General features: G+C 41.2%; 9 protein-coding genes across 9 annotated transcripts; 4 read left to right on the top strand and 5 right to left on the bottom strand.

Moving 5' to 3' along the window:
* Positions 1-35: 35 nt before the first annotated feature.
* On the top strand, positions 36-2431 carry BCR41DRAFT_426683 (hypothetical protein; the record flags this gene model as incomplete). Its single annotated transcript, XM_022030762.1, has 5 exons — positions 36-513; positions 655-858; positions 1048-1545; positions 1811-1916; positions 2026-2431. The coding sequence occupies exons 1-5, from the start codon at positions 486-488 to the stop codon at positions 2429-2431; spliced, it is 1242 nt and encodes a 413-aa protein (XP_021875638.1). The 5' UTR covers positions 36-485.
* Positions 2432-5483: 3052 nt separating this feature from the next.
* On the top strand, positions 5484-7337 carry BCR41DRAFT_314687 (Metallo-dependent phosphatase-like protein; the record flags this gene model as incomplete). Its single annotated transcript, XM_022021182.1, has 2 exons — positions 5484-6375; positions 6754-7337. The coding sequence occupies 2 exons, from the start codon at positions 5484-5486 to the stop codon at positions 7335-7337; spliced, it is 1476 nt and encodes a 491-aa protein (XP_021875637.1).
* Positions 7338-8708: 1371 nt separating this feature from the next.
* BCR41DRAFT_364665 (hypothetical protein) lies at positions 8709-9564 on the bottom strand. The gene has a single exon (XM_022026055.1). The coding sequence runs from the start codon at positions 9403-9405 to the stop codon at positions 8794-8796; it is 612 nt and encodes a 203-aa protein (XP_021875636.1). The 5' UTR covers positions 9406-9564; the 3' UTR covers positions 8709-8793.
* A 1089-nt stretch (positions 9565-10653) lies between these two features.
* BCR41DRAFT_426681 (hypothetical protein) lies at positions 10654-11018 on the bottom strand (the record flags this gene model as incomplete). The annotated part of the gene is made up of 2 exons (XM_022030761.1): positions 10923-11018; positions 10654-10817 (listed from the first exon to the last, which is right to left on the bottom strand). The coding sequence occupies exons 1-2, from the start codon at positions 10978-10980 to the stop codon at positions 10654-10656; spliced, it is 222 nt and encodes a 73-aa protein (XP_021875635.1). The 5' UTR covers positions 10981-11018.
* Positions 11019-11922: 904 nt separating this feature from the next.
* On the bottom strand, positions 11923-14723 carry BCR41DRAFT_375685 (hypothetical protein; the record flags this gene model as incomplete). The annotated part of the gene is made up of 3 exons (XM_022026973.1): positions 11923-13817; positions 13917-13955; positions 14333-14723. 3 exons carry the CDS (start codon positions 14721-14723, stop codon positions 11923-11925), a joined length of 2325 nt encoding a protein of 774 aa, XP_021875634.1.
* A 4023-nt stretch (positions 14724-18746) lies between these two features.
* BCR41DRAFT_343152 (mitochondrial import protein Pam17-domain-containing protein) lies at positions 18747-20094 on the top strand (the record flags this gene model as incomplete). The annotated part of the gene is made up of 2 exons (XM_022022324.1): positions 18747-19815; positions 19921-20094. Exons 1-2 carry the CDS (start codon positions 19087-19089, stop codon positions 20092-20094), a joined length of 903 nt encoding a protein of 300 aa, XP_021875633.1. The 5' UTR covers positions 18747-19086.
* A 60-nt stretch (positions 20095-20154) lies between these two features.
* Positions 20155-21491, bottom strand: BCR41DRAFT_364646 (hypothetical protein). Its single transcript, XM_022026054.1, has 2 exons — positions 21323-21491; positions 20155-21227 (listed from the first exon to the last, which is right to left on the bottom strand). The coding sequence occupies exons 1-2, from the start codon at positions 21434-21436 to the stop codon at positions 20244-20246; spliced, it is 1098 nt and encodes a 365-aa protein (XP_021875632.1). The 5' UTR covers positions 21437-21491; the 3' UTR covers positions 20155-20243.
* Positions 21492-21575: 84 nt separating this feature from the next.
* BCR41DRAFT_382478 (60S ribosomal protein) lies at positions 21576-22619 on the bottom strand (the record flags this gene model as incomplete). Its single annotated transcript, XM_022027363.1, has 3 exons — positions 22375-22619; positions 21901-22033; positions 21576-21606 (listed from the first exon to the last, which is right to left on the bottom strand). The coding sequence occupies exons 1-3, from the start codon at positions 22529-22531 to the stop codon at positions 21576-21578; spliced, it is 321 nt and encodes a 106-aa protein (XP_021875631.1). The 5' UTR covers positions 22532-22619.
* Positions 22620-22824: 205 nt separating this feature from the next.
* On the top strand, positions 22825-25533 carry BCR41DRAFT_343147 (hypothetical protein). Its single transcript, XM_022022323.1, has 4 exons — positions 22825-22895; positions 22988-24038; positions 24118-24206; positions 24420-25533. Exons 1-4 carry the CDS (start codon positions 22853-22855, stop codon positions 25361-25363), a joined length of 2127 nt encoding a protein of 708 aa, XP_021875630.1. The 5' UTR covers positions 22825-22852; the 3' UTR covers positions 25364-25533.
* The last annotated feature ends 2146 nt before the right edge of the window (positions 25534-27679 follow it).

The following is a 27679-nucleotide window of genomic DNA, read 5'->3' as shown; positions in this document are numbered from 1 at the left end:
TTATTTCTTTCTTTCTTTCTTTCTTTCTTTCTTTTTACCTTGTCATCTTTTAACCTCTCCTCTTTTTCAGCTTGGCCAGCGATTGACTGTTGACCGTTGGCTATTAACTGCTAACCATTGACCGTTGACAATTGACCGTTGACCATTGACCGTTGAATTTTCGCTCGTTCACTCTCACCTTCCTTCTCTGTACCACATTCTCTTCTTTCATCTCACACTCCTTCACTTCTCTCACCTCCACCTGCATCCAAAGTCAACTTAGTCATCCTATAATCTTGTTGAAACGACCCTTTCCTTTCTGTCACATACACACTCATCCTCACCTTGTCTTCTCACCATCACCCTTTTCCCCTAACCTCTTTTATCCCTGTCATATCCTTAATTCGTAAATCTCTGCTCTATATACCCGACTTTCATTTCATCTTACGTAACCATGTCTCGGCTTGTGACTAAGGTCACACATAATAACCCTGGCTCTGGGGTTCATGGCTACAGCTGAGGCAATAGGCTCAGGATAATCTCTAAACGCTTATGAAAACCAAACTAATTTTTGACGATGATTGTCGAGCAATCTTTGCCCCATTATTTCTTAATCGGTAGAATTTATAATGAAACTCACTAGAATGTCTTCTCAACTTTAATTTCTCTCCACAGCAACCAATTATAATGGATCTATATGCAGGAACTATGTAGATTACCAAGTTTGGTTGGCACCGGGCCTCGATGTTGCGACCATCGAGGCGGGTCTTACTCAAAGAGGAATAGATAGAGTAACGATGCTTCCTGCTAGCTGTGCAGATCCATTCATGGAATACGTATGTTCTACCTCTTTTCCAAGAGTAGAAGCAACCAATGTTCGTAAGTTTTTTTTTTTTTTTTTTTTTTTTTTTTTATGGACTTTTTTTTTTAATAATGACTTTGTTAGTATAAGAAGGACTCACAATCAGAGCGCGCGACTGTATTGTCTTTCTCTCCTTTCCTACCTCTCTCTCTCTCTCTCTCTCTCTCTCTCTCTCTCTCTTTGAACATCTCAATATTCATTAACAGCCAGCAACTTCAATGTCAGATTTGCATGCAAGTCAACGTGCCAGGCAGCTGTAACTGGATGTTCAGGATTGCTGACAGCTGCTGGCAAAGCTGACCAAGTTCCCAATTGCGATGTACCCATTCCAGGAACAACACAGTTTTTGCCTCAAGGAGTTTTCTTCCAACCTGATGGCGAATGCAACGTAGTTAAACCACTGAACGGCGGCAATCCACCAGGAGGTGGAACAGGAGGTGGCAATAACCACAATAACCAAACTATGACTTGTGTAGCGCCCTTTATTGCTGATACAATGGAAGGGCCTGGCGGGACCACGACCAACGAACAATACTGTAAGATGGGATGCTGTCTTCCTTGCCCAGCTCAATACTCACTTTACCGTACAGGCGCATTGGAAACAGGGTTCAAGATTACAAACACAATGCGTGCAGTGTCGATGGTCCTCAGCTTTATTCTGATGATCTCCTATCTTTTCTTGCCGGACAAGCGCTCGCACCCAAGTGCACTGATTTTTTCTTCTCGATCTGCGTCTTCCTCTTTTCGGTCGTGGTCATCTTCCCGTTGATTGATACTCGTGCAATGCAATGTTCGGACCTATAAACCCCAGTACTCAACAAAATAATATAAAATGTGCTATTCAAGGATATACTTTTATTTTATTTTATTTTTTCCTTTTCTCTTTTAAGTATGAAATTTCAGGTTCATCCTTTTGATGAAAATGCATCTGTGCCTTACTCACACCTTCTATATGTACGAACTTTATAGGAGGTATGCTTATTTTTGCTTCAGTCGCGACCTGTGCATGGTGCTCTGCGTTGATTCTCAATCTGCATTTGCACACTGTCTGGAATTCAGCCTGGTTTGCCCGCAAGTATTGGCTCTTGCATACATTCTGTTGGGACTCCATCACAGTCACAGCTGTGGCCCTGGGTCTGGGCAAGTCCGATGGGAGTTTGCAACGCTTTGCTTGATCTCTCAAGAAAATCGTCTGAGATCTTTTTCTATCCGATGGCTGCTATGATTTTCCCAGCCTTCTTGGTTCATGTGGCCACATTCATTCACATCGCACGTATTTCTGCTCAAGCAGGTGTTGATTCTGAGACGGTTTCGCGATCAACCTTGTCTGCTGGTGCAGCAGCGATGATCTCACACCGTCGCCATGTGATGATGGCGATCCGAATCCAATGGCGAGCTGCAGTGATGGCGATCTTTGCGATCCTGAGTGTGATGTTCTATTGGCTGTTTTATTTCTTGCAACTGTCCAAGATCAAGCCAGAGACATTGCTCCCTCATATTGCAGAGTTTATGACCTGTTTGATGAAGCCGGGAGCAACACATGATGGGTGCGTAGAGGGAATGGCGCCACACTGCCTCCGTACGGATTGATGATCGCAGCCGAATTCTTGGTCTCAGCCATTGGACGTGATCTTTATAGTATTCTTCAAGACTGCCGTGTGAGAGAATGGAGAGAATGGTTTAGCTCGGTCAATTATTTATTAAGTGGGAAGAGGCGTCAAAAGAAGGAGCAAGACCAATTTTTTGTCATTTAAGGCTGGCCTTAAAAAAAAACCCACCCCGATAGACTTGCGCATTGCCCCATGCAATTGTTACTGCATCTACTACAAAAAAAAAAAAAAAAAAAAAAAAAAAGGCTTTTTTTTTTATGCCTTCCCCACATTTTTTTTTTTTTTTTCTCCACATTACTCCATCCTAGATCTTAGATCATTTTTGTAACTTTCCTTACTTTCCTCTAATGCCGCAGTGTACGTAATGACAATAATAACTGTAATAAATAAATAAAAGACCAAACCAAAAGAAAATATGTCGTCTCATGAAATGGTAGACGGTGAGAATAGTTTGTGCCCTATTATTATTATTTTTATTACTATTTTATTACTTTTTTTTTTTTTTTTTTTTTTTTTTTTAGCAATTCGCCGTCTATTCTTGAAGTAATAGTGCAATTGAGCCGACATGGCATTTGACAAGCTCAGGCATGCCGCTTGCTTAAATGTAAAAAATCGGACGAGCTGGGAGAGAGCAACAGATAAAAATGTGTACGTGTGGGCCGTTTTTTTTTTTTTTTCATGCGCGTGATGGATACATTTTAAGAAAGAGGCAACAAAGTTTGTGAATGCATCCTTGCCAAAAATTCTAAAACAGTATCGACTATCTACGCTTCTCGAAGGAAGCTATGAAGGATGGTATCGGTTAAGCTAGAAAAGGGGTGGGGAATCAAATGCTTTTTTTTTTTTTGTTTTCTACCCCTCCTCCTCTCCCTCTTTTGAAGAGTAAAGAGTAAATTTCTTGAATTGAAGTCGGAAGAGTTTTGATGATGGACCGTTCTTTCTTTTGACACGTCTTGCAGAGTAAGAATAGGATGACGAATGTTAGGGGAAAAAAAAAAAAAAAAAAAAAAAAAAAAAAAAAACCAATATGAAAGAGTGTGGGAAGAGTTGGTCATTCCATGAAAAAAGAAGTGGACGCTCTTTAGGTCTTCTCGTGCATAATTTGCACTTTTTAAAATGCAAAGGAAGAGTCAGACATTATGGCAAGAGACATGATCTTGCTCCCTTTCATCTTGAAAAAAAAATAAAATAAAAAAATAAAAAAATAAAAAAAGAAAGAAAAAGAAAAAGAAAGGAAAAAAATGCCCATTTGTGGTTTCTATCCAAGTGGTTCGGGCGCCTCCTCTTCCTGGGAACGATTATTTGTTCTATTCTACTGAATCATAAACGAGCTGACAAAACAAAACAACAGAGATGGAGAAAAGAGAGGATGGGTTGCTTAACGGATGATATACAAAAAAACATTTTTTTATTTTTAATTTGCTCCGTTTGGAATTACTTCATCGTTCATGTTTTTCTTAGTTCTTCGCTTTTTTGACCCTGATGGATTGTTTGTCAATGTGGATGTGGATGTGTGCGTAGACTCTGAGGTGTTTGTTCGTTACCTCTCACACTCCCTTTTCTTCTTTCCTTCCTATTCACATTTGTATCCCCCTTTCTGCTCTTTTCGCTCTCATTCTCGTTAGCATCCTCTTCCTTATCCTCGCTCTCTCTCTCTCTTCTCTTTCCTATACTCTACTCTTTACTCTTTACTCTTACTCTCGTAGCTTTTTTTTTTTGCTTTCATTGCTCTTGCTTGAAAATCCTCTTGCTTGAAAATCCTCTTGCTTGACAATCTTTTTTTTTTTTTTTTTTTTTTTTTTTTTTTTTGCTTTCTACCTCTGTAACACCCTCATAATACCCTTTTCTTCTTGTTTTGCTGACATTGAAACTCTTAACTTTCCGGGAGTGCATAGCAAGGACTTCGTTCTACCGCATTCAGATTGTCTCATACTTATTTTTTTTTTTTTTTAGCACATTAGTTCCAGTTTCACATCACTTCTGAATACCTCATTTTCTCTCATCGCTTTATTCATTACAGCACTTCTATACTTCTATAACCACCATCATACTTTATTCTTCTTCAATCGATGGGGAACCAGCTTTCGAAGCGGCCCAATTCAAAGGCGAATCGTTCCTCGGGAATATATGATCCCAATGTTCACCCTCTTCCTAACAACACCGGCTCAAATGGGGTTGGCGCCAATGGCCTCAAAGAAAAGTCAAAGATCTTGAATGGACGGAAGAGTTTAGAACAACAACAACAACAGCAACAGCAACCTTCTTCAACAGTACCGACAAGTTCAATAGTACCGGCACCGACAGTGAATCATACTAGCAAAAGTAAGACTTCTGGTGCTAGTGGCGGTGTAAAGACGAAAGAAGTAAAGACTGAGACCAGTGCTGGTAAGTCAGCGCAAGGACTCTCGGGTCAAGAACAGGAAGATGGGCACGAACAAAACCAAGAACAGAGCCAGCTGTCTCAAGAGGATACTCGCTCTTCTTGGCACCAGCAGCAGCAAGAACCGCAGGTAGGGATAGTTACTGCGCCTCTATCCACATTGATTTTCTGAATATTGTCCAGATCCCAGACCGCGGAAAAAGGGAAAAAAAAAAAAAAAAAAAATCAGGACAACCTCTGCCGATGACACATCGTTGACCGTTACCGCATGAATATCCAGTTGGAGTGCGACAGCTGCGGTAGTAGCAGTACTAATAGGAATAGTAGGAAAAAGCAGAAGTATAAGCAGGAGTGGCTGTTTATGGATTGCTACGCCTTTGAATGCATTACCTGAATCATCATCAATAGAAAAGAGATTTGGACCACATTGTATCGTGCCACCACTTGTCAGAGGTCATTGCATCACGGACAACAAACAACATCGGGCGGCACAGGGTTCAGTTTAACCTAGCCAACAGCACCTGTCTTGGCGCAGGGATTCAAATGAAATGGGCTCTCATACAAAATCAAGGCCGCTCATGATCAGCAAGCACAACTTTTGGAGACGCTGGCCTAGGCGACCAATGAGATCCACAGCAACGACAGGAGAGGAATGAGTATAGCTCCGAAGATAGCACACAATAATGACTCTTTTTTTTTTTTTTTTTTTTTTTCCTCACAGACACAAACACTAGAACAGAACCAGTCTAATGAACAACCCTCTGAACAGGATCATAGTAACGACAATAATAATCATAATAACCACAGCAATGGTGATAGTGCCCTTGCGGCTGGAATCAGCCGAGATGATACCCAACTATCACCTGAACACCAGCAGCAACCATCGCCCCCAAAGCAACAGCAACCTATTATCCCACAACCCAGTATTCCTTTTGCAGTCTCTACACCAGGCAACCCTATCCTTATCAAAAAACACAATCTCACACCTCTAGCTCTCTCGTCCAACCCAACATCCTCCTTGAATCGATCCTCGCCCCCTTCTCTGTCCCCAAAATTCAGCGGTAGTGGCAACAGGAAACTGTCTGTAGACCTTTCACCTTCTGCACGGCTCTCATTCCTTGGACCATCTTCCGGAGGCACAGGGGATAAGACGAAACAAGGACTGGATATCGATGACATGATCTCCAGACTACTGGACGCAGGATACTCTGGTAGGATCTCCAAGGGGATCTGTTTGAAGAACAGCGAGATCTTATACATCTGCCAGTGTGCACGAGAAGTTTTCTTATCACAGCCCACGCTCATTGAGTTGAATGCGCCTGTCAAGATCGTTGGTGACATTCATGGACAGTACACAGATATGTTGAGGTTGTTTGAGATGTGCGGCTTCCCGCCATCGGCCAATTTTTTGTTCCTAGGTGATTACGTGGATCGAGGCAAGATGAGTTTGGAGACCATTTTGCTGTTATTCTGTTACAAGATCAAGTATCCGGAGAATTTTTTCCTGTTGAGAGGCAATCATGAATGTGCCAATGTGACAAGAGGTAAATTGGCTTTCTCCCTTTTTTTTTTTTTTTTTCTCCCTATCCAATTTTGATTAATGGGGCATTCAGCAAAAAAAAAAAAAAAAAAAAAAAAAAGGTTTTCATGCCCTTACAGTCTGGCACAATGCATCAGAAATAGAAGAAGTGGTGTGTATAAGAGGGCTCAGTTGATGTCCCATTGAGATAGCTCTTTGGAATAAGGGAGAGTGAATAGGGGGGGGATAGGAATTGATCATGCACAGAAGTTGCATACAGATGCACAGCGTTGTCTCTGTCTTGAAATATCACGCGCAATTTCGTTGTCACATGACGGCGGTTACGAAGTTACGACACAGTAACCCACCAACTAACGCTACAACATCTAAAACCAATATGTAGTGTATGGATTCTATGACGAATGCAAGCGCAGGGCTAGCATTAAGATGTGGAGGGCATTCGTGGATGTGTTCAACTGCCTGCCCTTGGCCGCTATTGTTGCCAATAAGATTTTTTGTGTACATGGTGGACTATCACCCAATCTCTCGACGATGGATGACATCCGGGCGATCCGACGCCCTACAGACGTACCAGATTTTGGATTGCTGAATGATCTATTGTGGTCAGATCCATCAGACACAGCGGCGGACTGGGAAGATAACGAGCGTGGTGTTTCATATTGCTTTGGACGGAGTATCATCCAAAAGTTTTTGAATCGTCACGATTTTGATCTAGTATGTCGAGCGCACATGGTAGTGGAGGATGGATATGAGTTCTTTAATGACCGGACACTGGTTACTGTCTTTTCGGCACCCAACTATTGTGGCGAATTCGATAACTACGGAGCTGTGATGAGCGTGAACGAAGATCTGCTGTGTAGTTTCGAGCTGTTGAAGCCAATTGATCCAGAAACAGCACGAGCACAGATGCAGAGCCTTGCAGCGTCAGCAGGCGGATGGAGAGTGAACAAGCAACGGCTCAGGTAAGAAAGCTTAAAAAAAGATGCTGTAGTTTTTTTTTTTTTTTTTTTTTTTTTTTTTTATTCTTATATGCATTTCGTTAAATATCTTTTTTTTTTTTTTTTTTTTACCTCCTTCATTCATGGATTTAGCTTACCTGATAGCAACTCACTATTCACTTCAACGCCAGGCAGCATGATGCACGGATAGTCATGAAGCAAGAGAGAAAAGTGCAAACAAAAAAGCCAAGGATATGAGAATTATAATAATAATAATACCTAAAGAGTTTGTTTATCCTTTTATTTACAAAAAAAAAAAAAAAAAAAAAAAAAGAAAAGCTTGTGCACCATAGACATTTACATTGTTTGTTTCTTCTGCTCACAATCAACATTCGACGATGACTCGATTCTGAGCGAGAAGGCAAAAAAAGGGGAGTTTTTGGTCTAGATCGTTCTTACAGTTTGTCAATCATTATGTTCGACTTGTAAAAGTCAATGTCCCTTCTTCGATCTTGTTATTGATAGTTAAACACTACATCGGGCAACATCTGGGGATAAACAAACATTAAGGAAAAGAAAAAGAGAGGGCGAGAAGGCAATACCCAGATTATTATTTTTTTACGAAAGAAGTGCTGATTTATATATCTCAGGTTACGGATGGACGGAAGGTGTACAAGGTACGCACAGTAAATTGGCATCAAAAGGCCGCAAAATTTGAATGTCAACCAACGGAGGAGAGGTAAGGCGACTGTTCGGACTCCATCTGATACTGTATAAACACCCGAACACTGCCCACATGCTATTGACTACTCTACGTCCCTTAAACAATATTCTTAGCATACATCTGAACTTTTGCAAGGGATGTGTCAATACTTCGACAAACATGTAGCAATTAATGGCTATATCACAGCCCTTGGATTGTGGAAGCGCTGAAATTATGCGGAAAACGGGAACCATTTGTGTTTTTACTAGCAACAAGCGTGGTTTCAAAAAAGGGTGCCTCCAAGGAACAAATCCTATATCCTTCATTGCTCAAAAGAGACAATCTTGTCTTTTCTGCACCCCAAAAGCTCGCCATAATCCTATTGAAGCGTTCAGAGGCATTATTTGCCTCATGGTTTGAGGATTAGCAGACTTTCAGTCAAGCTTTATTGTTTTGAACAAACACAGTAAATCCTGTCCATTCGAAGTTAGTCCCTTTGGATGGCAGCTATTCAGGGGATGCTAATCAGTTCCGCTAAATTATGGTGCAATCAAAGCAGATTTGGAAAACCAACAAGCATCGAACAGTCGCCTTAACAAGCGAGTGACCTCTCTGTGACGCGCACGTACCATGGGGGCGACTTTTCAAATTCTTTTATAGAGATGAAATCCAAAGTCGCCCCAGTTAATATTTTAGCGTGTTATTAAATTTCTATGACAAGCCTTTTTATAGGATTAAGAACTATATATATTATGTATTACTGTATACTGTGACGAAAATTCTAAGTTGGGATATTTTTAAAAAGTTTCTCTTTGAGCTCGTCGAAGCTGACATGAAGAAGATCTTTGTAATCCTTGATTAATCCAGTGTGGTTTGCTGCACCAGGGGAACCACGCATGTAAACTATTTTAAATCCAGTTACTGGCTCTCCATCCTTTTTGACAACAAAATGCCCATCGTCAATTATGGCGGAATGATTACCTCCAAATACTTCGTCCAAATAGCTTTCAATCTGATTTCTGCCGTCGGGACCTCTCTTATCAAAAGCGTTCTGGATTTGCTTAATTTGTTTCTTCTCGTGTTCTTGGAAATTACTTATGGACACCTGGATAAACATTGTGTCGAGTATGAAATCAAAGCGAGGATAAGTCGAATGACAATGGCTCAGTACATGTCCATAGCCACGTCCAAGAGAAGTCATGCCTTGATGGATTGTCCCATGATCCTTAAAGTCCACTATAATCTCCGTTGGATTCACGCCGATAAGGTTTGTTGCTTTGAGAACGATTGGCTTGGTTAAAGTCAAAAGCCGGACTAGCAGTGCCAACTCGAAATCATCTCCACTCATCTCTCCAAGAATAACTCCCCTCAGGATATGCTCATGATGAGGCATATTTGTAAACGCCTGAAAGAGTGCTTTCTGCGCTGGGAGGCACAAGACATAGTTTATGGCTCCGCGGTTCTTGTTGAGACGATAGATAAGCCCTAGGTCACGGAAATCCCATTCAAAATCACTACTCTGCGAGTTGTTGCCAAGGAAGACTGTTGCAAGGCTTTTAGCGAACTTCTTCTTCGATTCATCGCTGCAAGATCTGTAGTACGTCCAAACTACAGTGTGAAACTCGCCTGTTCTCTCAGTTACATACGAATCAATGCTATTTCTTGTGAGTGGTCTTTCCTCAATTGACCGGATGAGGAACATAAACTCTCGTGGCACACGGTTTGTAATCCTCATTATATCCTGGACAATATCGGGTTGGTTCAGGTGGACCTCCAACCATTTTGAAAACACTGTCTCGGATAGTGGGCCAACAAAGTACAATAAGGTATTTCGAAGACTGCCTGGCATAATCTCCAATTCATATTTGGCATGGGCTGTTCCTGTAAATATCGCTCTAGATCCTTTGGATTCAGCTTCCCATCGAGTGAGATCCTTTAGATGGTTCAAGAACAGGTATTTATCTGGCACGTACGGCTCTTTTTGGAATAACTTTCCATGTTCGTCGATAATGAATAGTGTTTTGCGCTCCTTCTGTTTGAATAGGTCGAATAATGCGCGACCAGCCGCAATTGAGCAATCTATAACTTCAGAAGCGTCGAGGAGACTTTCCAGATCAGATGCCGTCAAGATATCCCTGTTGAGAGCGAAGAAGATCCTTAACAGTGCCTTTGCCGATTTTATTTCCTAGAGCTTGACGAGTAATTGGTTGGAATATCGGTTCAATTTTACTATAACAGTTCTTCAAAGTCTCCAAGAATTGTTCTTTGCGATCCTCCTCATAATCCTTTAGTCGTTGCTTAATCCCATTAGCCGCGAGCTCAATGCCTTCAATGTCGTCGCCAAAAAAAAATATTGAATTCCCGTGGCACACATCCGGTGGCTTTTTGAATCTCGCCTCGTAGCTCATTCAATTGTTGGCGGGCTGTTGGGTGGACCTTATTTATGATCACATCCAGTAGCTTATTGAAAATATCAGGCGACAGTGGACCAACATACTCGACATAGTGTGGTGCGTCTCTGAGAATGAGCTTTGCAAATCTTACCGTACTGCTAAACACTACTCTCGCATTATTTGAATTGTTCCAAGAGTTGAAAGTCTTTAGAGGCCATAAAACTGGGAACCTGTCGGGCGCAGACTTACTATTTTTCTGGAAATAATGCACCATGCTCATCCACGACAAATAATGCCTTCTGACTTCTTGACTGGAGTAGGTCACCCAAGATACTGCTGGCGCTACTCACAAAAAGATTTTCCGATGTTTCAATTTCGACCATTTCCTCGAGCTCTGAGGCTGTCAAAGTATCTTTGTTGTTGGATAAGAAGAGTTGACAGATCAGTCGTGATGCGTCAGTATTAGTGTCACAATTGTTAAGTTGATTAGCATCCGCAATATAAAGCACTGGCCAACCATGTGCATATGCCTTGGCCGCAAGGAACCATGAAATGTATGATTTGCCGACGCCCATTGGACCGTAAACATTTCTTGACAGACGACTCACTGTTCTCGAGTTCATTCCATAGCTTCATCATCTATTCAGACATAAAAAAACTCGCGACCTTGATAGCCTCTCGCAAAGAATATTGGGTTCTGACCAAGATCCATTGAAGTAATTCGATTCCCAGCCTGCACCATCAAAAGCGATTGGAACTCGGCGCGGGGTTCTGGTGCATACTTGTTATTTTCGCTCAAATTCAGTATATGTTGGGGTAAAACTACGAGTTCGCCATCGACTGCAATATATCGCTTCAAGGAACGACAGCGCTTCGTAAGGTGCTCTTTGAGCATATAAGAATAGCGAGACTGACGTGAGTATGGAATAAATAAATTTTCTCAAGAATCATCAAAACTATGAATGGAATAAACTCACTTTCTAAATCTTCGTCTTCTGTGTCTTCTAGGCTCCTTTGGGACTTCTTGGGGCTATTTAAAATCCACGCAATAAACTAACAAGAGGATAGTTAGATAGGAGGCTTTGATAAAAGTACTTGTATGCGATAGAGCAGTGGGGAGCCGAAATAAGCTCAAGCAAAAAGCCTCGCGAGAGGACAGTGAGAGTCAGAGTATACGCACGCACCATGGAGGCGACTTTACAAATTCTTTTTACAGATCAAACTGTGCATTTAACAATTAAGCACCATTTACCACTATGCCTACTACCGCCCTCTGAATAATTCTCTACAAATAGCAAGACTGGATATTTTTGGCTATTCTAGAATGATTTGGGCGATCTAAAAGTCCCATAAATATAAACAGATCTAAAGTCGTCAAGCCGCATCTGCGTATTTATCTCAATCTGGTCTCTCATCTCATCTACAACCCGACGCGGCACCCTTTGATAGGATGACGCTTAAAGTTAGAAGATGAATGGAGTAGAAGCTTCCTTTATTGATAACACTATCCAACACTATCAAACAATGTTTGCAAAGAATAGGCTTTTGAGGTCGTTGAAGCTTACATGTTCTACATCTGGCAACTCTGTAACGAGCTGGCGGTGATTCCCTAGGTTAATATCTCTACCACAAATGTAGACGATTCGGAATCCAGGAACAACTTCATCAATACCTGTTGTCGGGTCTTTTTTGGTGACAATAAATCCATCCTTTCCAAAATCAGCTCTATGCTTTCCACCATACATTTCATCCAAGTAACACTCAATCTGATTCCTATCATTATACACCACTTTGGGTGTCTTGTACGGTCGCTTAAATGCTTTCCTTAAATCACTTGAATCTCTGTTATGCACTCCAAACTCGCTGACAGACACCTGGATGAATATTGGTCCAACCATAAAGTCAAATCGAGGATATCCTGGATAGCCACGGGCCAAGAATTTATCTTTTCCCGGGCCAAGAGAATGTCGTTGCCTGCTTATAACTCGGTAGTCATCGAAGTCCAACACGATCGAGCCCTTAGGATCACCAACGAGGTTCGTTGTAGGGAGCACTATTGGCCTAATACTAGTGCAAATAAATGCATGAAAAATTGCTTGCTCAAATTCATTTCCACTGAACCTATTAGCCTTGAGCCGATTCTTTAGATCTTCTGGCATTCCCATTGTCTTGAACTGATCCAAAAGTGCTCTGAAGGCTGTATTGCATAAAGGGCGGAATAAAATTACTCCATCTCTCCTTAGACGGAACAAAAGACCCAGATCTATGAAATCCCACTTGAACTCTCCTTCGACAGAACCATGTAAGAACGCCGAGGCAAGGCCATTATAAAAATTTGTACGGGTCGTCTCGGATTTTTCGATGCTTTTGTAGTAGTTCTGGATGTTGTGAGAAAAATCCAACCTTCGGCAGTCTTCAAACTTCTCGAATGCCTCCTTAATGGGTAACTCTGGATTCTCTTCAATATAGGTTGACAAGTTCATCAGCTCTCGTGGTACAAGGTTCGTGATACTCCGTATATCCTCGTAGTCCGTGGATTGGAGATTGGGAGTATGCTTCAACAGATTCTTGAAAGCGTCATCCAACAAAGGTCCCACGAATACCACTGTTTTAAAGTCCTCCTTAAAGCTCGATTCCATGATCTCCAATTCGAATTTTGCATGCGCTGTGCCAGTGAGAATCAAACGAGATCCAGCCAAGTCTTCAGTCCAACTGGAAAGGTCCATCAGAGGTTTTAAAGATTTAAATTTTTCTGGTACTGGTTTGTCGAATCTGAAGAGTTTCCCATGTTCGTCAATAATAGTTAGAGTCTTCCGTTCCTTCTGCATGAGCATGTTAAAAACGCGTATGATAGCAGTATTCCATATGCCACCTTGAACACCATAGCCGGATACAAGCGTCTCCAGTTCGGCAGCAGTTAAAACATCCTTGTTCATCACAAGGAAACGCTCGATCACTTCCATATATGAGTCCGCTTTCTCACTAGTATCCAAAGTACCCGCATCTGATATGTAGAGGGTAAGCCATCCTTCAGCATATGCTCTTGCTGTCAAAAAATAGGAGAGAAAGCTCTTGCCAATACCCATTGGACCAGACAAGACTCGTCTGTATACGCACCTTTGTTCTTCTTCCATCTCGTTCCAAAGCTCCAGCATTTGGTGCGTGACGAGAATTTCAGAGACTCTATAACCCTTTGGGACTTGACCCAGGGATGGTATATCGACCCAACTACCAGCCTTCAGATCGTCTTTGAGATGTTCAAACTCATTACGTGGTTTTGGAAGGTATCTAGAATCCTCTAGCATTGCGATCCAAGAGGGTGGTAACGTGACCATTTTGCCATCAGAAGCCCTGTATTCTCTCCACCCTTCCTCAATGCGTATCTTCTTTGAAGGTGAAATATACTGTGGATCTAATTATGATCATCGTACACATACACAGTTGGTTAGTACCATAACATATAGCCAGTCATCAAGTCAATCTATTTATACAGCAAAAAACAAATTATTACCTTCGTCCATTTTTCTCTTGAGAATCTGTCCCGATGTCTCTAGAAAGATAAGAGAGCGCAGCAATGGCAGAAATGTTAGCATTTTGATCAGATCAAAGAATATATTGCTGTCAATGAGATATGAACGCCAGCTAATGGAGAGTCAGAGCATGTGTGCGAAACGCGAAACAGATTCAATCAGAAAAACTAACAAATGCATCAATGTAAAAGGTCAAATAAAAATAAAAATAAAAATGAAAACTATGTTCTCAGACAACAGTGAGAGTCAGAGCATGCGCACGCACCACGGGGGCGACTTTTCAAATTCATCTCAACAACATAAAAAAGCGAGGGATACACGTGACCGTGCTGAGACAGAAAATAAGCTTCCTCAATTGAAAATATAACCATCAGTCCATCAAGAGCTAAATACATACCTGGCGGCGGCAGCTTGACAATGATGTGAATGCGACCTTTTGCTGCACCTTTTGGAAAATAAGTGCTGAGTTCTTCAAGTTCATCATCGAGCAATATAAGGGATCCTTCGGATAATGCACCCAATTCTCTCTTGGCTACGCCGCCAGGGATAAGATTGAGAATGAGATTGTCGGCGTCTACTCCTTGAAGGACATTTGGTTTCTTTTCCTTGATGGCTTGCTTGAGTTCATCGACTGAACAATTGGAAAGAATGTTTACAGAAAAAGAAGTTGCTTCTCCATTAACAATACAATAAATCCTTAGGTTGGTTGGCTCTTTCTCAACCTCTCTTTCTCTTTCAATCGAACCACGTCTAGATGGACCATTTGGTGTTGTTGTTCCGCTTCCCATTGTGATTTCAAAACTGTTTAAAAACAAGGGCGTAAATGCACGGAGGACAGAAAATAGGGAAAGGTTGATAAAAATGTTAAAGGATGATAGTTCAGTAGCAGGATGGTTCAAAATTGTCTAGAGATGAAGTTGAGGGAGGAAAAGAAAAAAAGAAAAAAAAAAAAAAAAAAGGAAAGGAAAGGAAAGGAAAGGCAATGAATGAAGGCTTGGAATAAATGAAAAAGGAAGAGGAGAAGATATGTGAAGGGAGCAAAACTGGGGGGAAATAAGAAAAAAGTGAAAAGAGGATAAAGGAAGAAAAGGAAGAGGAGAGTGCAAAAATGAAGTGAAGCAAGTTAAAGAAAGGAGCGACAATTGATAAATCTGTTCCTTTATTTCAAGGTTGTGTGTGTGAGAAATTTGCCCCCAAGTGTGACGTAACATGTATTATTTTAATACACAAACACTCTTCGTCTATTTCACTCTTGTTTTCACCACACAATCGAAAGTGTGCACATCCACTCTATTCACCTTACATTCATCCCACTATGAACATGTCTAATACTCCCTCATTCCAAGAACAAGAAGCTGTCACTGATGCTCCTATCAATGATGTTCTCGCCATCAAAAGATATTGATCGGTGGTTTCCTTGATGATATCTAAGCAATAGTTATGCTTTAGAGAAAAGCCCTTGACGCGTCAAACTCTGGGAAGGATGTGGGAGGATGACAGTGAAGAAAGAGAAGATGGCGATGAAGAAAAAGATAATGATCAAGTAGATATCCTGGCTGGCCATGAATTTGATTTCGAAGCAAGTGTTGCAATTACATTAGTCGCCCCATAAAGTCTAGTTCATTGCTTGAGAGTATATAATAAAGAAAAAACTGGACATTTGTACGTTAACTCTAGTCTTTGAAGACGCGCGTATTGAGTTGTGAGTGGTTTTGTGCAATTTATTCAAGCCGCAAAGCGCTATCCCTTAAACCGTCAACCTGGCAAATTTGCCAGGATATCTTTTTTTACCATGTTTTTTTGTGTTTTTCTCAATAAATTATAAAGTGAGCAAGGGCGTGATGTATTGGTTTCCAGCACGTGCTGGAAGAAAATGAGCACAAACTTGTCGCTCATACAGCACAAACCTAATGCCCAAACAGCACAAACCTATTGCCCAAACAGCGCGAACCTGTTCCGAAACAGCACAAACCTGTTCTGGAAACTGCACAAACCTATTGCACAAACAGCGCTAACCTGAAGAAAAGCACACAGGCTTGTCCTTGAATAAAAAAATCCACAATCATCTGCATGCATAACAGGCTTCTTCTCTTTTCGCACTTCCATTACCATTACCATTGCCATTGCCATTGCCATTGCCATTCTCATTCAATTCTCAGAGAACCTTCTGCATCATCCCTAAAGACACGCTTAATAAATACCACGAACAGTTGACAGATTACTGAGGTTGGTCCCAAGTGGAGAGAGGACTAGCCCTGCCTTACTGAACAAACGCTCAGACTCAGTTGATGTGGACTGGATACAGAGGTACGAGCGCGCGAAGTGGGCAAGATCCCCAACTGAGATATTTTCATCGATGCCATATGGCCTCCAATAGTCCTGAGGCTTATCTTTAAAGCGATCGTGATTGTAGTCCAGCGAGCGTACCGATGAAGCGTAGAACTCTACCGCAAAATTCGAAGAGAAGTAGAGTATCTGATAATCACTCGTTTGCAATGGATTTTTTGTCACTGTATTATTCTCCTTGAATATCTTAAAGTAGTTTTTTTGCTTTTATAAACAGACTTTCCCCACTAGCATGCATCGTATCCTTTAAGATATCGAGTGCTGCGCAAGCAGGGTTCAGGAATATAGAAATGAGCACGGCATTTGGAATGTCCTGGAGAGGCCACGATTTTTTGATCTGTTCGTCCAGGCTTTGCCATAACTCTCTCGTCTCTTCCGTTCGGAATGTTGTAAGCGCCGGGAGCATAGTGTGGACCCTCAAATAGATTTGCGAAATGGTCGGGTTATCATGTGCGCCTGCCCAGTGTGTAAACTTGGCAGCCGGCTCCAAGAGCGTGATAATTTCCTGCAGGGTCTCGATCTCTCCCTCGACAAGGAGGTGCCACCCGAGCTCCGCAGCCTTGAGCTTTTCGTCTTTGGATCCTGCCCCCATTAATTGATAGACCGCTATAATTGCTTCTGAAACTTCAAGCACCCTTGCTGCCATGTTGAATTTTGAGTTCCATCGCGTGACATTCGTTGTAAGCAGTTTGACCAATTTTTTGTTACTTTTGCTACGCTGATTGTTAAGCATATCCATAGCAAGACTGGAGCTTCTGAAGAAGGTTGAGATCTTTTGGCATTTTTCCATCACCGCCTTAGCTCCAGAACTTCGTTCCAATGCCTTATTGATACACAGCTGTATTACATGGGAAAAACAGGGAAGTCAGGTAATACTCTTCTTTAGATTATAAAGTTGTATGGCTCTTTTTATATTCGACCCTTGATCCGTTGTTGCACAGATCAAATGCCCTTCCAAATTCCATCTTGCGATTACACGTTCTATAGAACAAATTCCAGGATTAAAAGTGTTATTTACAAAGGTCTCAAACAGGCAGTAAACCGACAGAGCTAAAGCAATGATATTCTTACCAAGCTTTTCCAATAGGACTTCTGCCGATTGAGGGCCTTGGACTCGTTCCATGCCAATCACAACTGAAGCCGGCTGAAAGTCATGTGTTAGAAAGTGAAATGTTACTCCAAGGAACTTCCTTTGATCACCGCTTGTCCAACTATCCGCTGTGATTGCGCCTTGAATTTTACGATCAGTGATGTATCTCTCCACATATGCATTACACTTAAATCCATGTTTGATTGGATAGCGTCTGTGCTTGGAATTACGTATAATGGATTAAGTTGCAAACATATTGCCTTGAAAGAATCCGAGCCATTTAAATTGAAGGTCGCTCCGTTGTCGGCGATAAGCCTTAAAAGTAATTTCTCGAAGAACTGTTGTTCATACGGAAGTGGCCTCTTCATAGTCGTAAGAACAAATCCCTCTCTAGCCACTTCGAAGTTCCCCTGTGGTCTAGGGGGCTCATCATCATCTTGATCTTTTGACGACTTGACATTCTGGACCATGCCTTGATAGAGGCGAAATTCCTGCACAGCCTCATATATTGTGGAGTGGTTTTTGAGGAGATGGTTTTTTCGTGATCTGCTGCCCCCTGACTTCTTGTACTTTATGCCACACTTTACCCCGAGACTGTTCTTAACCTGGCATTCGAAGAAGCCAGATGCATCTGTATTATAGAAATGTCCAAGGATACTAGACTTGCGTATGGACTTATGTATTGGGACTTGTGCCAAAGGCTTTTGTGAGGCAGGCGCGTCGTCGCACTGTTCGGGCGAAGGTAAAACGCCAAGTTCAAGCGATTCATATAGCGTGTACCATGTCTCCGATGCTCCATGACTGGTACGTAGGTTAAGTCGACGCTGCTCCAAAGCTTCAGCTTCAGCTGCAAGCAGGGTTGCTTGTGAGTTGTCAAAAGATAAAGGATAGGCTAAATCTCGTGAGATCTGAGGAAGTCTACGAAAAGAGGAGGACGATGAAGATACCGGAGAGGTCTGGTGCAGAGAGATGGGCAACTTGGGCTGAACGCCATGCACATCTCTATGCCGTCCAGAGTACGATGAAGTAACTGAGGAGAGATAAGACCTATATAGATGCTGCTCATCCGGGACGGATGCCGTGGTACGCCCTGGACAGCGGAGTCTGGTTTTATTTAGTTTATCTCTCACTGATTAAATTCTGTGCTAAGCCCATTCAAACAAATATAGTTTTATTCACGGTATACAAGGCTTTGCTTCGTCTTGCCAAGAATAACCTTTTCTTCTTCCTCTTGGAGCAAGTTTCTTTTGAAGCGATTAAGTGAGCATGAAACAGTGGTTGGCAATTATTGTTTAATTGGTTCATTTGAGGATTCAGCAACAACCGTGTAGCACGCTTCCTGGGCATGGACATGACGCGATGAAATCATCAAAACAAAAAAAAAAAAAAAAAGTCACCACAGAAGCAGTTCAGGATACTCGGGTTGTTTTAAGTATCCGAAATGATCAAGACATCAATGTTATGTTATCAAGGTCTTCAAGATGGCTAATTAAAGCGGGAAATAAGATATTAATTTTGTTAATGTATATCGCATCCTAGTCAGGGACCTTGGACATCTGTGCAGCAGTAGACAAATGGTTTGGGACCTTGGAACTGGAATAAGAATCATGGAATCATGTGATGACGACTATGGAAGAACACAGACCACTTTTCCACCTTTTCAAAAAAGACTATTTTCTTTTTTTCCTTAGCCTCATTCTCTCCTTCATTCCACAATGGCTAATGTCGCATTTTCTATCCCATTTGTCGTCTTCTCCGGCTCCCGGATGGTTGGGAGAGGCGCGTGTCTTTCGACTGCTCTCAGAAATAGTAATATTAGTCTAGGCTCAAGCATAAAGCCGTTGACTTTTTCGGTGACAGCGCGTCGTTGGTCAAGCAGTGACAAAAAGGATCACCTTCCCCCACATCCACTCCCTACTACTTCGTCATCAGGCCACCCTTCTCCACTTTCCAATGAAGATAAATCCACGCCCATGGGTACATCGTCCTCTACCAAGACTATGGAGTCGACATCTACGATTGCAGGAAAGGCTGCTAAGGAACAAGCGCCTCGTCTTAAGAAGCTACAAGAGCAACAGCAGGCAGCCAAGGGTTCTAAAGCACCTTATTCAACAACAGCAACAGCAAAGCCCGCAGTAACTCAAGCAAGTGAGGTCGAAGAGACTGCAACGATGGATTGGAACTCGTATTTTCAACTCCGAAGAACTCGTCGTAATTATGAGCGTGCCTTCATGGTCCCTTGTGCATTGCTGAGCACAGTAAGTGCGGGCTATTATTTTGCACAGCAGGATTTTGATCCGACTCCCATCTTTGGAATGGACCAGGTGGTTGTGTATGGTCTTGGAACTGTGGCCGCTGGCGTTGTTGGGCTTGCAATGGGTCCTGTTGTTGGAAATATTGCCTTCAGAATGAATCATGCGAAAGCGAAGCCACTAGTTGATAGTGTAAGACAGTGCTGTGGTGTAATGATGAAATAAATATTCATAATTGTAAGACATGCTTCTAAACGGCTAAAACATTCTACTCTTTTTTTCTTTTTTGAAGAATAGATGGACAAGGAATTCCGCAAGCATATCGTCAAGAACCGTGCGGATCCAAGTACCAACTCTGTAACGTCCCCACTTCCAGATTATGAGGGTGAAAAGATCAAGTCTGTCAGTGATTATCGCAAATGGCTTCGTAAGCAGCGTGAGCACCGTCGCAAAGCGACATTCTTTGTTTGAAAAAAAAAAAAAAAAAAAAAAAAAAAAAAAAGAGAAAGCTTCATGGAATGAAAAAAATTGGTGAAGCAGAAACCTACCCTGTTTACCAAATTGTAAAGCGAGTACAAAATCGATTATAAATAAAGTTTCTTTTTTCTATTATTTAAAATTTACGATGTGAAGTAATCCATGCCAGGGGGGAATAAACTTTCTTCATCCACCTCTTGATTGTCAGAGACGCGATCCATTGGACCACTGCTGCCATCACCACCACCTAACTCCTCTGCAGGTTTAATGAATGGCAAGATAGATGTTGTTTTTGTTGATGGCTTTACAGTTCTGACAACGATATAGAGAGTCTGAGGATGAAGCTTTAGTCCACTGTAATTGACTTGAAGAGTAGGTTTTTGCTCAGTTTGACTTGATGATGCCTCAAAATCCTTTGCTCCTGTTCTCTTTTTCTGCTTCCCTTTCCTGACGACTGCATCATCCTCTGGAGCCTCTTTTCGCTTTGCTCGTCTCTTGTTGGGCTGTACCGAATTGCTATATTCACCATCATAATCATGATCATTTGCATCTCCTTGCTGTGCATCTATCTCTGTGTCATCATCCCCACGCCTAAAATCACTAACACGTAAGCTATCGCTCTCATCCTCTTCTCGGATTGCGACCCCATCAATAATGTTATTGGGATTGGATGTTGTTGTTTCGCTTTCACCTTCAAGTGAAGCCAGATCTGTGCTCACTCTACGACTCACTCTTTGAGATATTAGAGAGACATCTTCCTGCTCCTCCTTGACTTTCAAAAACCCCAATGTCTTATCAGCAATAAGGATGGCGCCTCCACGCTCAGATGTTGTGCTAGGCCTCATTCCAAACCTTACTGCAAACTGAGGTCTTTCTTTGACCCCACGTTTTCCTGCTTTACCACTGGGACTGGTGCTAACACTGTTGTCCACTGGATCATGGCGATCTCTGTTGCTACCATAGCTGTTTCCTCCAAGAATAACTCCAGCATCCTCTAATCCATCATCATCGGGATCCTGATAAATGCTGTTGTATGTTGTTGGAGCAACAGCTCTCTTGATTATATGCCCTTGATTATAGAGCTCAATGCGGCTCAAAAGAAGAGGCTTCAGTACCGTTAGGATCTCCTATGTTCAAAAAAAAAAAAAAAAAAAATAGTGCATGTGTGAATATAAGAGAGATGCCATGCAGTAACTTTTTAAAGGGTAATAAAAAAACCTACTTGAAATGTGTAATCGTTAAACCAGTCGAGGTCTTCTTTGGCCAGTAATAAATTCAATGGCAAGACACTAGCTTTACTGATGCGTAAGAATCGAAAGTTATGAGTGGTATACATGAGACTGAATGTAAGATGTCAAGAAAGGAATGGAATGAAGAAATGTAAAGTTCTTTTAGAGGTGAAGAAAAAAAAGGTCAAATTCCTGGACAAAAGCGCCACCAAATTTATTTATTATTATATGGGAGACATGATATATTTAAGCATCAGTGATGGAAAGAACACCGACACTTTAATTAGGTCAAGTAAAATGACAAAAAAAATGATAGTCAGCTGAAGGAAAAAAAAATCCTAACATACCGGAAGTACAGTACCAGGACAAAATGTATTGGAGTGTTCTGGAGTATTCTATTTCAATGTAATGGAGCTAGAAAAAGCTTAGTAGGACTTTATCTACTGCCTGGTTGGCTCCACAGCCAATGAAAAAAAAAAAAAGATATACAATACTTTATTTAATTGGAAATCGACCTAATTCATTTGCTATTCTATTTTTTACTCCAATACATTTTCTCCTGGTACTGTACTTTCCGCATGCGGTACCGAGCTCAACGTTAGTGCCAGTGTAGTGATGGACACCGGTCTTGGACAACATGGCGTAATACTCAATCTCGGACTTGCGGAGAGGAGGGCAGTTACCAGAGATAATGACCAACTTGGCTATTTAATTAATTCATTCATATGAAGTCAGATCGGTCAAAGAAAGGTAAAAGAGAGAAGAGCATAGAAATATAGAAGAGAAAAAAATGTCAGAATGAAAATATGACTTGTTGTGAAATGATTACTCCGAAATTCCTCTATACATTTTGTTACAAGGACGCCTGACTGAACTCTCAGTACATCGTGGGCCTTTCAATTGATCAAGCTCTGGTTGTTCCCTTTCCTGTTCCTACTCCTGTTCCTACTCCTGTTCCTAGCCCTTTTGCTGTTCCTGAAAATAATTGGCATATAAAATCCTGATGTCCAAGTATAAGAAAAGTGTTTAGGTATATCCTACTTACACTTTCCCTGACGAAGAGTCTTGAGTGTCGACTTGTAACCGAGTTGGTACTTGCCAGACTTCATGACGAGAGCCAGACGGGAGTTGATACCCTCACCAGCCTTGACCTTCTTCTTAGTAATAGGAGCCATGTTCCTTATAATTTTCTTTTGATACATAAAAAAAAAAAAGACCGATAGAGTTTCCCTTAGTACCAACGCTAATGAGCTTTCAATCCCTGGTCTCTGTAATCAACTGTCCGTCCTGATTTCCAAATCTAATGGAGGATCAATACAAAACAATGCAACAAAAGTTTTAAATATTTACCCTTAAGTATTAAACACTAATCATTACAAAATCAATTCAATCATCGTTTTTTAATTTACATCATAAGTAGATATGCACGTGACAAATCTTCCACTCGACAACTTCTATTTTTTCATTTCTAAAAAAACTACATTCCATCTTGCAAGTACTCTTCCACACCAACATAACACATAATGTCAGACAAGGAACTCCTAGCACAGATTGCACAGGTCGCAGGTAAGATTCATTTGCTTTTTGAAGCTGATATAGAACATCTTTAGAACTGGTATCAATCAGTTTTTTGCCGCTGTCCCTTCCAAAACATACAGGTGCCATCAACAAGCATATGCATTCTCCAGCTGCGCACGGATACTCAACGCACAATGTTGCACGCGGAGGAGGATATGCAGGAAGAGGCCGCAGCCGTGGGAGGGGAGGTGTAACAGTACCTATTGGATCTTTCAATAGGAAACTGACCCTTAATAACGCTACAGCTACTCCTTCACCACCTGCGTCCCCAGTCATTATTCCACGCCCGCTTTCAAGTCCTATGTCCAAGTCTATGTCTATGGTAAATCCGATAAAGTCTTTCATGCGTCCTCCTATGCCTTCTCGCCATCTTGCTTTGATAAATAACAGTAAGACAACAGGAACTACAGAACTTTCCGGAACTTCGTCGCTGTCACCTTCAGGGTTAGCTACCAGCCCATTTATTGCAAGATCAACATCTTTAGCATCGACACCATCAACGTCGTCGACGTCAACATCCGCTCTGGCATCACCTGCTGCAAGTCCCTCGACGCCGGCGCTTACTCCTACCGCAAGTCCAAAAATTCAACAGCAGCAACTCCCTCAACAACAACAACAACAACAATGGATTCAGTCAAAAGGCAAGAACATGTCATTAATGAGTCCGGCTTCTTACAAAAAGACTATGGAAGCTAAGCAAAAGTCAATCAAGTCCTCAAAGGAAAAGAAACTTAAACTAAGGCAAGCTCAAGCCAAGTTGGCAAATGAACGTCGCAGTGGTATTGTCACTGTTGGTGGCAAGCAGTACAAGAAAAGCCTTGATGGGCGGAAATTAGTCATGCGGGATACGTCACAGGATTCTATTGTCATCAATGGTGTGGCATTCGAGATGGATCCTAGGGGAAATAAATTAGTCCGAAAGTCAGGAACATCAACTTCTGATTCATCAGTGCCTTCACCTTCTACTGCTGTAACTCTGCCCAAAAAGGCTACGTCAGCTAATACAGTCGCATCAGGAATACATGGAGCGACACCAAAGCAATTCTCGATAGGGGGTGTTATCTATGTACGTACTAGAAATGGAAATCTGGTCCGTGCAAAACTAGTCGAGAACAAATTGCGCAAGAAACGGTAAGTCAGAAAAAAAGAAAAAGAGAGTCAAGGTCAAAAAAAAAAAAAAAAAAAAATTCCTAAAAAACCTTTTTTTTAGGGTTACACAAGAACAATTGAAACAGAAAAGTAAAAAAGTATCGGTTCCCAAGAAACCTCGGGCATTCTGCAAGTTCTTCACTCGGTTTGGTAAGCTATTCATTCTCTGGAAAGGACTAGAGTGTCTGCAAGTATCTTTGGTCGCTATTACGGCGAGCCTTTAACAATTGAAGGCAATATCTTTCTGAAAAAAAAAAAAAAAAAAAAAAAAAAGGAAATGTGTACAAATGGTTTTTTTTGTTTCTTTTTTCTACATTTCGTTACGTTCTTTCGGGGAACGTAATATTTACTTTATAATTCTAGGTCGATGTTCCAAGGGGTTTACATGTCCGTTCGTACATTCCAAAACGCATCTTGCGATTTGCAAAAAGTTTCTTCGTGGTACATGTCCCAATACAGCCAATACCTGTTATCTTTCTCATACACCTTCTCCACATAATACCCCTGCATGTGCTCATTTTCAACGTGCGGCATGTAACAAGGATAATTGTCTCTATCCCCACATCAGAATTAACCCACAGGCACCCATTTGTAGACCGTTTGCAAAGGAAGGGTGGTGTGATGCAGGAGCCAACTGTAAGGATCGTCATGTCTGGATTTGTCCTGACTTTGGGACTCCGGCTGGCTGCACGAAAAAGTGCGGGCTTGCTCATGTAGCCAACGGAGGTCTCAGGGTGAAGAGGAATGCAGAAGAGATGGGGAAAGAGACAGATAATAACGGCGATGACAACAAGAGGAGGCGTATGGATTCTGACCAACGCTACAAATCTGTGAGACGCTATATGGAAGGCTCTCAGGAAAATCAGGAAGTAAAGGATACATTGGAAACAAAGAAGCTTGTGTATGATGAAAACTTTGTACCGTTTGATGCTGATGAGGAAACTGAAGAGGTTCAGGATATGAGCGAACAAGATGAAAATGAGGTGATGGGTGACTTTGAAGGTAATCAAGAGGGTGAAGAGGATGAAGAGGATGATGAAGAGGATATAAGCAGCGATGAAGTTGGAGAAAGCGATGAGGAGGTCGAGAGCGAGGACGTAGAGGAAGACGAAGACGATTTTGAAGATGACATAGAAGACGAAGAAGAGGAGAAGAGACAGACTAGCATCTCTGAAATGGAGTGTGACAAGGAGGAAGAGGAGGAGGATGAGAATGAGAACGAGGATGAGAACGAGGATGCAGATTTCCATGGCGAGCTTCAAAGATTCTACGACGAGCAAGACAGTGACAGCCGTGATTATTACTAACCTAGTGATCCATCCTAATGATTCTCACCAGCCATGTGAGGGTCGTACCTAATTCAAGCACTTGTATATTTTGTATTATGCGGCTCTCACCTGTATTGCTGTGTTTCATTGTAGACTACCATAGCATTATGCATTCACGCGTTTATTATTAAAAAAGCAATTTAGCAAATAAGGAAAAAATGCATTGTCAGACTATCCCGTCATATACGGGGATATTCTTAATTGACTTTGAAACCACTATTTTGCTTTATTTTTATTTCCAAGAAGGATTACTATTTGCCACAAGTATGATGCCGTATGATGATGGCCCAGGGAGGCATCATCACCCCTGAGAACATGTTATATATATATGTATCTTATGGGTAGAGGAAAGAGATCTTTATTCAAGAGTCTGATCTGAATATGCTCATGTCAATAAAGACGTGTATATATAAAGATTGACATGGTTTTCTGCAGGGTCACACACAGCATATTGCGTAACAGATGTCAATACAGCAATTGAGAGCAGAAATGGCACCATTCTTGATGCATTACATTTATTATACACCGCAAACAAAATATAAAAGATCTCTCTATTTTTCTTTCTCCGTGTGATCTACACCGGTCATTTAAAATGTATTATATATAAAATGTTATACAAATAAATCTATTAAAATAAACAAGTAAAAGATTATGTTTTTGGCAGTGCGTCTGTTTTGGTTACAAGGACCGTTGCAAAAAAAAAAAAAGATGCAATTTTTCCACGTTGCCTTGACTCAATCCAACGTCAAATAGCGTTTAAGATTCAATAACCACGTTGTCAAATTATTGAAATTGCCCTCCAGATTCCTCCATCCTTGAGTGTGTGCATAAACAACCACTTGAAGTAGTATTGGAAGATATATATAAAAGGACTCGTTAAAATATAATAATTCATGTTCTTTGGACTGCTCACTTGCCTCAATCCTTTTTGTTTATTGGAATAGAAGCTTCAGAGCAAAGAAATACCTCATACTCATTCTGGCTTCCGCCTTGTCGACTTTATATTTCCTCGAGACTTTTATTCTAGATCCTGATGGAAAAACCCTCAAAGGTATTAAAAACGTGATCTCTTTGAGGTGATTTACCATATCATGGCGCTATCTGTTTATGTTGGATGTATAAGTTGAACGTTGATTTTATTCACCCGTCTTTTTGTTTTATCCTCATCGTGTCATCTCATGCCATACTATGCCATATTATATATGACATATCATTTCATGTCATATCGTATAACTATCGTGCTTTTTTTTTTTTTTTTTTTTTTTGGCAATTAGGAATGCAACATGTACACCATGCATTGCGTATCGTATCGAGAATCTTATGCTCACTGATCCTTGTCTTTGGACATCTATGTAATCTATGTATATCCGTGAATACGTATAGTGCATTATCTGATTCCTTCCTTACTTTTAGTCTTCCCGACTAGGACTTCATCCTCCGTTAGGATGAGATGAATGCATGGACATTTCATATTATGTAAATGTAAAACCAAGGGAAACAAATGTGGTCGATGAAATTTAAATAGACAAAAGATGAAGATGAATAACATACATAAAAAAAGGAACAGCTGTGCGTGCCTGTTGCTCTTCCTTGAACTTGCCAATCTACATTCTACATCTATGTGAGTTTTTTTATTTTTTTTTATTTTTTTTTATTTTTTTATCTGTATCTGTCTCCATTGCGCTGCTTATAGCTGAGCTCATTTTCTTTTGCTAACATCAGCCATCCCTGTGGACTATTAGTATATGCATTCGGTGTTCAATCGATTTTTTTGTTCACCAATACTCACTTTGGGCGTAGATGACACCATGCTGCTCACACGCGCCATTTTCCATTTTCCTTTTCCCTTTTTTTTTTTCCCTTTTATCTTTTTCGTTTTCCTTTTTTGAATTACATCTTTTTTTTTAAAAATCTTTGGTTGATCCCTTTCGTTGTCGTTATGTACATGTACTCTCAATTGAAGAGCGGGATGGATGCGGTTACTAATTTACTAACAGGGCGCTTCAATCAGGATAGGAAATATACACTCGCTAATGCATTTCAATAAAACACCGTGCTCATTTTTTACGGTCCTTCTCAATTCCCCCCCTTTTTTTTTATATCCTGCGGTTAATCAGATTGAGAATGAGATGGACAGTTTTTTGAAATGGCGAACTTTTATTCTATTGTCTTATTTTATTTTACAGTATTTTACAGACAATTGGTTATTTCGGCTATGGTATATAAACCATGGAAGAAGAGATTCGACATCCCTCCATCCCTCTATCCCTTCCATTTCCAACCTCTGCTCCTTCC

Source organism: Lobosporangium transversale, assembly GCF_002105155.1.
Source record: "Lobosporangium transversale strain NRRL 3116 chromosome Unknown BCR41scaffold_74, whole genome shotgun sequence".
NCBI classification, from domain to species: domain Eukaryota; kingdom Fungi; phylum Mortierellomycota; class Mortierellomycetes; order Mortierellales; family Mortierellaceae; genus Lobosporangium; species Lobosporangium transversale.
Note: the sequence above shows the minus strand (reverse complement) of the source record. Positions and strands in the feature narration are given on the sequence as shown.